Source organism: Protopterus annectens, chromosome 1.part0 (assembly GCF_019279795.1).
Source record: "Protopterus annectens isolate FY-2018-M chromosome 1.part0, PAN1.0, whole genome shotgun sequence".
NCBI lineage: Eukaryota > Metazoa > Chordata > Ceratodontiformes > Protopteridae > Protopterus > Protopterus annectens.
Genome location: NC_056725.1, coordinates 707,148,850 through 707,160,463, shown reverse-complemented (window position 1 = coordinate 707,160,463; position 11,614 = coordinate 707,148,850). Strand labels below are relative to the sequence as shown.

The window sequence follows — 11,614 nt, the reverse complement described above, 5'->3', positions numbered from 1 at the left end:
GTGGTTGAGAGGTATGCATCTAGCATACAAATGCAGTCATTCTTCTTACTCCTAAACATGCAAAAGGTGCACGTTCCTTTCGACCGTTTTGCCTCTTAGAACAAGAAAGCCATTTCTAAACGTGCTATGCACAATAATTTCACATATGCTGATTTTATAAAAGTAGCTCTGTTCTGCATGCACATTTAGACAGTTCTAATCAATGCGCTCGGATAATTAAAGTTTCCAAGAGAAGTACAGAAAATAAACATTTTAAGTACACGTGTGCCAAGCCTGTGATTAAACAAAGTGCAACATATTCCAAAACTCGTGCGATTCTTTAACAGAATGCCTTAAAGGCGGTTTATAGTGACGTTTACTAAGTGTGCAGTATTGTGTTACTACAGGAACTTTCTAAAAAAATCTCTCCGCCAGGATTTGAGACGTTGGCTTTTTCATTTAATATTGCACCCCAAAATATCTTCCCCCTACAAACTGTGTTGTCTCTGGATATATTCCATTCATTAATTCTTCAATTATAAATACAAACTCAACTCAGCTTTTAAAAGGAATAAGAGACAGCCTAAGCAATTCAATGTGCCTCAAAGAAAATGGGAGAGCAACGACAATTTCAAAACAAACACCACCCACTCACTCTATTCCATTATCAAGCAGTTTGACGTTTGTCGCGGAGGGATTTGTGGGAGGATACGTACTATTACGTTGTATAAATAGTTGCGCACAAGGACTATCTTCCGTATTTTATTATGTATGTTGTAAAGGGTGCAGTATTTGTTGGATATTGGTGTGATTTCGTGTCGGCCATCATAATGGCGGTGTAAGGGCTGTAGCGGCAGCAGCAACAGCGGCGCGCAACTTCTAGCAGTGCGGCATAGCAGCACTGGCAGCTTTTCTTGCAACCATGGCGTAAGTATTGTTCTATCTTAGTGTTTATAATGTAGCATTTTGTTTGTTTTAAGGCCTCTTTTAAGAGGTCCTTAATGTTTTAATATTTAATGATATATTTTTTAGTCTGGTGTGAAATCTCACTTTCTGCGATATAGTAGGACATCGTAGGAATAGTTTTGTGCAAAAAGTGAATTTAAAAGGGCTTGCGTTTTAAGGGCGTAGCCCATAAAATATATAGTTTCTTTGGAACGAGTTTAAGTGGTTTGCCTACCTGCTTTGAGAAACTCGAAAGCAGTAAAACGTGGCTTATTTAATATGGCTGCTGCTGTATTCTCTTGCAATATTGTGTACGAATTAATTCATGGGATTTGTAAGTGCTTCGCAGTCCTCGTAGGTGGGGCTGAGTGCTGGACTGCGGCAGTCATGACCATATTTGGTAATGTCAGTTCTTGTTTAAGTATGTTTAGCTAATCCAAGGTTTGGCGGGCCCTTTTAGGCTACCGGGGACGCTACAATGAGGATGTACGCGAAGTGTATTTCACTTTTTCTGTTTTGCTTGGTAGTGTGCAAGTTTACATTATGTCCACTTTTTTACAGGTCCCCAACATTTTCCTACAGCCTTGCTGTAGTCGACAGCAAAGAAATCTTCGACTTCTTCACTTTCATATTTTTAGAAGAACTGTCTATATTGAAATATGGCGGACATGTATTGCTTCGAGAGGACACTGGAGGACTTCGTGTCCTTCAACCAGCCGTTGCCGGCTGACGCAGGACTGGGTTTGCTGGATGAGTACCTGGAGGTGGGGAAGTCTCACCTGGAGTCCCATGCGTTCCCAAGCAAATACGCGAAAGAAGTTTCCGACTTGCTGTCAGCAACCAGTCTGTTAAACTGTACAGATGACGGCAAGGGTAAGTGGCACTTTATTAGAGTATATTTGGAGGTGACTAAATCGTAAGTCATAAAAGGCTTGGTTGATTTCAGTATGCTTGCTTATTCCTGTGAGTGGCATTCCCGGATGTTACTACTTATTGAAGTGCATTAACCCACTAGATGCGCAGTAGCAAGCCTCGCACAAACCCCGCCTATGACCATCTTTGACTGTACCGCCCACCGTTTGAAAGATGCCACCAAAACACAAGATATCTTAGAAGATTACAGAAAATACCAAAAACAACGTGTAACGTATAACATAAAAACGCAGATGCGATTGATGTGAAATCAGATCATTTATAATTGGCCGAAAGTACAAAGGTGCAAGTACTGTTCATGCAATTAATTTATAAACGGAAAACTGGCATTTAGCATGTGCTTTCTTTATAGACTTCAGCTCGTCTAGATAACTGGCAAACCTACATGTTAAGGATGTCAGCTAAATTTTCAGATATTAAGTATAAATTAGTGTGTGTTAAATTTGTGAGTGGCTCCCAACAACCATTGGATAGGTTTATAGTTAGCATAATGACTACATGCTACAACACCTTTGTCTAGTGTTTACGCTAGATGACGCGAATTTGCCGTTACATTTGCATTGTGTCAATCACGACACTGCCGTTCTTCCCCGCCCTCTGGCATGTCCATCACGGCCGTCACGCCCATTCCTGCGCGAACTCAGTGGTGGGTTAATACACTTCAGTATTCGCCACCGAACCTTCGCCTGTTTAGGCGTTTTCATGCATACGTAAGTTCTTAAGTGGCTCCTGCAGTTTATTCTCCCACATACGAAGGTTGAAAATACTGTCACCCCATCCATAATTATATAATTGACACCAAAGATGCCTTGCAAGGTGCATTGCAACTGAATTGGGGGAGGGGGGGCATATTCTACATAACGGTAGAACTGTGTTGCTATGCATAATAGGATGCATGTTGACCCAAGTTTGCCTCAGCTTTTTCAGTGTGGTGTCTGTATAAAATATGGGCTCAGCTTTACAAACAGTGCTTTATTTCTGAATGTAACTGGTGCGCATCAAATTTCATTGAATTTGAGGAGTGTACTGCCATTTCCTAGGAATTTTAAGAAACATGTCCTAGCTGTTTCTGTACTGCTGCTAATTTTGGTGGTAAATGCATTTTGCAAATCCATATACGGGATCTGCTTGTTTTTTGATCATCTTGTTTGCTAAGGGGTAAGATTAGGGATTAGAAAGGTCACAGTAGCATAGAATCTGTAAACGAATGCGTTCTGCTGAATTGTTATACATGCCAGTATTTGTGCAGTTTTAAAACCTTTAATGTGAGGTAGGCTGGTCTGGTGTGCTTTGGAGAAATCACTTGCAGTAAGTGGAAAGGTAATGTAGAGTTGTCCACTTAAGTCAAAAGTGGGTGGTTAATGGGGCAGTCATTTTCTTTGCCTGTAAAAGTAATTGTTTTATGAGGACAGTAAGTTTGTATATGCTGTGCATAGATGCATATTGCTAGTGCACATTTGAGTCTGAATGTTGGTAGACTTGTCTGCCCCAGTATGAAGTTGGTCTCTTTATTTTTCATAAATGGTTTCTTGAAATTGTGGCTGAATGTGGAAATTTAATGCAGTTGGTCATAGTGAAGGTAGGGCTGTCTTAATTTTAAAGGGTTGATTCAGTCCCTGGTGTCCAGCAGTTGCATAGAGGGGTGAAGTGTTCTGTGGTGCAGTTTTGATTCCCACAACCTTCATTTTTGTACTGTGACCTTGAAACAGGTGCTGAACCAGACATTGTTCCTGTGTTCCAGTAGGCGTATCTGGCTAACAGATGTTGGATAAAGCAGTATTTGTGGATACTTTCCAAGTTATTGTACTCCCTTTGTATGCTACATTTTTTTTTCTTTTGGCAGAGACAACGGTGTCAGAATTGTGCTCTACCCCTGTAAAATTCAAATAAAGCTAGCCCCTGGTACAGAAGCAGTTAATGTAGATTTTTTTGGGGATATCTATCTAGAGGCATTGTAGCTTCAAATTGTGAATGTATTAGGAGTTACCCAAAGCTTTGTTCTCACTATTTTACATTTGTTTACTGAGATAGCCTAACTGGATGCATGTCAGTGGAAGCCGGGAGAGAAGCACCAAAAAGATTCAGCAAACTTTTACAGTTTAAAATGCAAAATAAAACATACACAAATTAAATTTTTACTCTGGTAGAAAATTCTAGACTGTGTTTGATACAGTGTTTGACAGGGTATTGAATGTCTAGTAGGCTAACCTGGTAGTATCTAGATGATAGGATTTGTAAGTTTTAAGAAACAAGTGTAGGCAGAAAGTCCTCCATGTGCACATGAGTGATTTGTCTGGATTAGGACAAGGATATAGCCATTGTTTTGAAGTACTGAAATACAGTACTTTAGAGTTACTCATTTAGTTTGGATGGAATGCGACTGTAAAATGGTCTTAACATTTTACATGGTGTTTCCTTAAGTTGTGCTTGTATATGTAAAGTGGGGAAATTAAGCCAGTCTAAAGCAAGATCTAGACACCCCTTAAGCTCTCTGAAGTGGAGCAGTGTCTGGATTGGCTTACCACTGTTGCAAAACTTGGGCCTGTGACTCATTACCTTGAGATATTTAATTTGGGGGTAGTGTTGTACGAGGAACTTCTTGTGCAACAACTTTGCAGGGCTAAGAACTTCATGGTGCATGTTCCATGCTGTTGTATTCTTAACTATGAACTTTTTTATTTCAGAGGATGCTTTCTCCGGCATGGACTGGATGGCAGAGAAGATAGACTTGAACAGTGTGTTTGATTCTCTGCTGACTGAGGACTACAGTGAAGACTCTGCCTCTCCAGAAGAATTGATGGCTGCACTCTACTCGTGCAACTTTCTCACAACCCAGGCATCACCAGACAACCTACAAGTAACTGATCTAATTCCAGAAGTTCCTTCTCTGCAATACTCTGAAACAACACCACTTTCCCCTTTTGTTGAGATTGTGCCCTTTACTGTTTCCCAAGAGTATGATCCACATACTGCAGATGATTCATTCAGTTTAGAGCTAGGTAATGAAGTGGATATATCAGATAGTTCAAATGATGATTCTGTTTCAAGTACAAATGATTCTGTTTCAAGTACAGTATCTGCCTTTGTTTTGAAAGGTACAGGGGAGGAATGTTTAGGCTCTGATAAGGAAAGTGGGGTATGTATGAGCCCAGGGTCTGATGCAGATAGTGGGATTTGTTCAAGCCCAGTATCTTATTTGGAATCCCCTCAGCAGAGTCCTTCCTCACTGGGTTCTCCGTGCTCTGTGAGGTCCAAACCATATAGCTGTTCTGTTGAAATAAAATCTGTATTGTCAAAGGTAAAATCTGTTGGAAATAAGCCTGTAGATAAGAAACTAAAGAAAATGGAACAAAATAAAACTGCAGCTACTCGTTACAGACAAAAAAAGAGAGCAGAGCAGGAGGCTCTAAGTGGTGAGTGTATGGAATTGGAAGATAAGAATAAAATATTGAAAGAAAAGGCAGATTCTCTTGCTAGAGAGATAAAGTACTTGAAAGATCTCATTGAGGAAGTTCGAAAAGCTAAAAGTAAAAAAGCAAAGACCTGAATTGTATGCATACTGCTTTGTACATAAAATGGCTTTTTAGTTGCAACAGTTTGCTTATTTATTTTCTAATAAAAATATTTTTTCTTGTATGTGTCTGTATATTCACTTGTGCATTGGTTGGGGTAACTGGCTTGTTTTTCTTGATCCACGGCATGCCTTTTAATAGGCAAAGTAACATCACTTGTGAAGTTGTCTCTTGTGACCTTGTTAGATTGGTACATTAGAGAAAGCAGAATGCGCTGCTTGTAGCACTGGTGGTTCAGAAGTCTCTTGTCAACTGAGTGGTGGTTTTGAGGCTGTGATAAGAATGCATACCAATACTGGACTGCCTTAACCGAACAATGGTAAACTATGCAGCTGCTAGGGCCTTGTTACACATTTGCTGATCCCCTTAATGCTACAATGCTACTTTGTATCCTTCTCACCTTGGTAATCTTAACTCTTGTCACTTGTCAGTCTTAAACAGGCCGCACCTTCTTTTGGCTTTTCCTGGTTAGGGGTCGCCACAGCAGATCACCAATCCACTCAGGATTGGCAGTGAAGTTTTTTAGTGTTGAGTTGCCAGCCAACCTTCCACAGAAGGTGCACCTAGGGCCAATTTAGTGTCCAATCCACCTCCAGCATGTCTTTGGGATGTGGGAGGAAACCGGAGCACCTGGAGGAAACCCACGTGACCACAGGAAGGACATGCAGGCACCTCAGCCAAGGATCGAGCTGGACCTACAGCTCCTATATTTACTGTATACTAATATGCTACATATTAATTTGAAAACTCAAAAGGGGGTGGCTGGTGCATTAACATTCTGTCCAGTATGGGTGAAACCTGCATAAATAACTGGACTCCTGAAAAGAGGATTGTAGTGGCTTTATGCAGGTCTTCACATTTGAGAATTTAGTGTAATTGTGCATTACATAACGAAACATTTTGTAAAATTCCCATTGATATGTGCATTTCTTAATTCCCAACATGTTGGCACAGTAAAGCATACATTGTGGAGTATGTGCAGATTGCATACAAACTGCCAAAAGTAAACTGTAAAGGGACAAAGGAAGTGGAACAGATGGGCTTCACTACTCCCTTGTAAGGAGAGGAGTAAAAGTGGTGAATATTGGACTTGAGGAACATGGCCTCTTAAACACAATGATTGTGGCCCTCAAAATATAACCTTGTTCTTCATTTAACTGTTCAAGAAGACTAACCTTAAGGCTTTACATGCATGTGATGTCTGCTCAACTTGATATTGTCTTGGAATGGGCTTGTTCCACCCCCAACAAATAGCTGCAAACTCTGCCCATTTCCATCTTCAGTTCTCTTCTGCTACAAGCAAGTCTGCATTACTTCATAATAGCATTCAGTATTTTTACTGTAAGAAGGTGAAGGCTGCAGTGCAGGTTCTAGCACTTATGAGGTGATTTTTTTACAGTACTGACACTAGTGCAGCACTGCAACATGAGGTGATTTTTTTACAGTACTGACACTAGTGCAGCACTGCATAAATGTGTCACTGTATGCAATCTGCCAGATGTAAGAAGTGGATATAAAAGGTCTGGTACAGAGGTTGCTTTATTTTTTTGCTTTTCTTTTACCAATATGCATTTTTCATCCACTTCACAAGTCTTCCATTTTAAGTTTGCCAGAGTGTCATTTCAAAAGCTCTTAAATTTCCAGAATCCTTTCACACATGGATTTACTCTATTTTCCATTTCTTCCACTTTAAGTTCTTGCATGGCTTAGTTTTACTGCCTAATCCCAAGGATGGAAATTCAGCAAGAAGGCTTGCTGTACTTGTTCACATGAGCCGCAGACCCAAGACCTTTATTTTGGGCTATAGTTTAAAAAAATGCTGGAATGTGCAAATTTTTCCCAAATGAAAATGCCACATTTCTTGTAAAGTTTCCTGCCAGGGACTGTTCAAAGTATGAATTGTGTACTGATTGTATATAATTTTGTGCGAGACTGAGCACTGGGCTGCAACTAAATGCTTACCATGACAACCCACAGTTTTGGTACCGGTGTGTTTAAATGGTACAGATGAGATTTGTCTCCTTTTTTCCTTTAACTTGAGGGATTTGGGGAAGTTGAGCTGCTTATAAACTGGCCTCAGCAATGCTTAACTGCTTTGTGTTTCTGCCCTGGTTACAGCACTGTTGCCCAATTTTCTGTCTCATTGCTTGAGCAGTATCCAAGGAATCCTTGGTAGTGTGAACTGTCAAGCTGAGTGGGTGAACCTGTAGTGGCTATTGGTTCCTCAGATCATTCAAAGCACACTAGTTGCATAGATGCAGCTGTACTGCGTAGAACGAGTGTAGGGCAACACCAGAAAATCACATTAGAACTATCAATACTAAATGCTACAACAGGAAAATAATTTGACCAAATGTAAGCCTACTAATGCTGGAATGTTAGAGCCCTTGTCACTAATGCCCCTTCACTGGCCCAGTAATTGAGCCTCAATCTTCACCACTGATGCACAGTTAAGTGCAATTTGAGCACACAGACTTGTCAGTTTGGGGCTCGTTTCAACCCTTCTCCAGATCCCACTGACTATTCCTAGCTCAATGTAAAGAGTTACTATGCCCCAAACTTGCTTGCAGAGCAAGTTAAATGCAGAAGGTTAACTTATGATCTGAAGTAGGAGAATTTATTTGTCCGCAATCTGTGGGTATGGATCCGATATCGAATCCGAACCGGCATGGTTTATCCAGCTATGGATACGAGCTCCTAGCTCCTCCCCTCACCCATAATGCCCTGCTCTCCCTACATGACCTCAGATATAGTTTGCCTCGCATGGTGACAGCTGGATTTTCCTGAGCTAAGTTTTTTTGCTAGTTTAAAATTAATATTTGTGTGAAGTTTTAGGTTTCCTATATTTATCTTTTTGGGTGTAATTTACTTTACTTTTTTACCCTCCCCTCGCTGGTGCGTAGTAGTGTGTGTGAGTTGTCTTTGGGGCCTTGTGTGAGTGTGTAGTGTGTTTTTGTAGTACTTGGTACTTTTTTCTCTGTAAAAAAAAAAAAAACAAAAAAAAAACCTGCAGTATGTCTGAGGGCCCCAAAGCCTATTTTCTCTAAATGCTCTGAGAGTGGTCATAAGCTATCCCCTGCTGATGGCCACACGCGGTGCGTTCGATGCCTTGGGGTTGAACACCTCACCTCTGGGTGTTCAATCTGTGCAGGGTTCAACCCCAGGGCATTGAAGGAGCGGATGTCAAAGCTGGTCTTGGTGGGACTCTTGCCCCCGGACTCTGCTTTGGCCCCTGCCCCATTGGTGGTTACTGCTCCGGCAGTTCCTGCCTTGCCTGCTCCCCCCTCCTCCTCCTGGGACTCAAACTCTCTCTAAGGGTTCGGAGGAGAGGGAAGCCAGGAAGAAGGACCGGAGGGAGAAGCACCACAAGCGGCGGGCTGAGACCTCCGTTTCAGCCCTGCCGGCTAAGCGGGCTTCTCCTCCGGCCTCTCTGGCTGCTGGCTCTCCTCTTCCTTGGCTCCGGTCTCCTTGTTTTTCACCGGGGCCTGAGGATGAGGAGACCCAACCTCCATCGAGGCGGCACTCTATAGGCTTACCTCGGTGGCCTCGTCAAGGTCTACATACAGCCTCTCCGATGCTGATCTGGACCGGATGATGCAAAGGTTCATCCAGGCCCAGATGCAGATGGGAGTGCTCCTGCCTCCCCCCCCCCCCCCCCGGGGGAGCTCAACCCCATTTTTCAAGCCCATAGCTCCTTCTCCGACCCGCTACCCGGGTTCGGAGCGCTCTGAGCTGGGGGTGGGTCGGCACCGGCAGTACTGGGTACTTTGGATCTGACCCTGCCCTAGAGTTTGTCGGATCTGACCTCTCTGAGCCTTGGTCTGAGCTTCGGATCTGAGGGACTCAGGCTGTCCCTGTCAGAGCGCACTGTTCCCTCGGATCAGAGGGAGAGTCTACTTTCGGATCCTATTGTCGAGGCTGGCTCCCCCTCAGCTTTTGATGTGGAGAGGGCTCAGAGCATCCGGACCCCCGGCCCTTGCTTCGGCTCCATCTGCTCTGGGCCAGGCTTCCATCACCCGCCCACTGGGACAGCCCGCTTCACTGCCCCAAGCAGTTCCCTTGTATCTCAACTATTTGGCACACGTCGTTAGGATGCAGCGCGATCTTATCAAGGAATATGCTGCATTCCCCCCCAGAGTCCAGGTCGGAGGAGGACAAACTTATGCACTCCACCCTTATGGCCACTCTTCGTTCGGTGACTAACACCTATGCGGTTACTTCCCACACTACCGAGGGAGCCGCTAGAGCTGCAGGAGTGGGCCTAGTCGCAAGACAGCAGGCCTGGCTCCGACTGCCATTTTGCGGAGCCCTTCAAGGCGTCATTCGCAAACACCCCCTTTGACGGTTCTGCCCTTTTTGGCAAGACTGTTCACGACACCTTGGTTCAGAGCGAGAAGGACAGGAAGACGCTGTCTGCCGTCTGAGTCCGCTTCTCTGTTCCTCAGAGGTCCTACTCTAGGAACCAAAAGGGCCAGAAGATGTGGTTCCGGAAGTCGCAGCATTCCCAACCCGCTCCAGACAACCAGTCCTTCTGTGGCAAAGGACAGGGAGGATGCTGCCCCAGGGGCAGAGGTGCTCCGAGGAACTTTGGGTCCAGGGAACCTTTCTCTGAACGGCCCACGCAGCAGCCCTGAGGGGTTGCCAGACTGCTCCACTCTGGAGGCAGTCGGGGGACATTTTTCGGAGCACCTAGCGGCATGGGAGTCTATTACATCAGACCACTGGGTGCTCCGGATTATATCCAGAGGATACAAAATCTCCTTCCTTCATGTTCCAAAACTAAAGATCCTCCCCGATGTTCCACCCGATCGGAGGGAGGCCGCTTCAGCAGAAATTGGCCGTCTGCTGAGAGAGCCATCCAACCTGTCCCCCCAGACCAGATTGGATTAGGGTTCTACTCCAGGTTCTTTTTAGTGCCAAAAAAGACGAGGGACCTAAGACCCATTCTAGACCTGTCACTATTGAACCTGTCAGTTCTCAAGGAGAAATTCCGGATGGTCACTCTGCAATCCATCCTCCCCCTTCTAGGGGAGAAACATTGGATGTGCTCTATAGACCTCAAGGATGCATACTACCACATTCAAATGGACAGACTATCAAGGAGGTTCCTTCGCTTCTGGTTGGGAGCCAGTCACTACCAGTTAAGGGTCCTTCCCTCTGGTCTCACCACAGCCCCCAGGGTGTTCACCAAAGTGTTAGCAGTGGTTGTGGCCCACCTGAGGCTTCAGGGGGTGCAGGTCTTTCCGTACCTAGACTACTGGCTTCTCACCGCCCCGACAAGGCATCTCCTTGGCAAGAGATTCCTTCCTTCATCTGGCTACCAAGCTAGGCATCACAGTAAACCTAGAGAAGTCCAACCTGGTCCCTACCCAAGCAATAGAGTTTATAGGAGCCAGGTTAGACACGAGAAATTTAAGAGCCTTTCTCACCCCTGACAGGGTTCAGAACCTAAGACTCCAGGTGCGGGCCATCCTTCTCTCAAGCTCAATGCCTGTGGAATTGGTCCTGAGGGCACTATGGTCTATGGCGGCAGCGATTACTCTTCCGCATGCCCGCTTGAACATGCGGGTACTTAAATGGACACTTCAGGTGCAATGGTCATTTCTCTCCCTCCCCCTGTATCATCCCATTGCAATCAGCAAGGCTTGCAAGCGGTCTCTTGTGGTGGCTCCATTCTCCAGACCTCCACAAGGGCTGCCCCTTTTGTGCATCTCCCCCTCTCGCAACGGTGACCACGGACACTTCCCGCCTCGGGTGGGGGGGCATTTTGCGGGCTGGACTGTCCAAGGCACGTGGAGTGCTTCAGAGACCTCCTTGCATATCAGTGTTCTAGAAATGAGGGCGGTGCTCTTGGCGTTGCAAGCACTTCAGGTCCTCCTTCCCCTGGGAACAATTGCAATTCAGTCAGACATGTCTGTCTGGTACATCAACAAACGGGGGGGGGGGCAGATCTTAACCCTCTTTGTCGAGAAGCCATGAGAGTGTGGGAATGGGCGATCTCCACCCAACCGCTTTCTCATTGCAACGCATATTCCGGGTCGGACCAACATACTAGCAGACAAGCCATTCTCACCTCGTACGAGTGGTCTCAATTCTCAAGTAGCAAAACGTATCTTCGCACAGTGGGGGACTCCCTGTTCCGATCTCTTTGCCTCTCCTTTAAATGCCAAGTGCGACAGTTTTTT

The 11,614-nt window shown here is 44.7% G+C and overlaps 1 protein-coding gene across 1 annotated transcript; it reads left to right on the top strand.

Annotated features, from left to right (window-relative positions):
* The first annotated feature begins 739 nt into the window (after positions 1 to 739).
* On the top strand, positions 740 to 5,493 carry ATF4 (activating transcription factor 4). The gene is made up of 3 exons (XM_044062410.1): positions 740 to 906; positions 1,486 to 1,797; positions 4,542 to 5,493. Exons 2-3 carry the CDS (start codon positions 1,584 to 1,586, stop codon positions 5,402 to 5,404), a joined length of 1,077 nt encoding a protein of 358 aa, XP_043918345.1. The 5' UTR covers positions 740 to 906; positions 1,486 to 1,583; the 3' UTR covers positions 5,405 to 5,493.
* Positions 5,494 to 11,614: the final 6,121 nt, after the last annotated feature.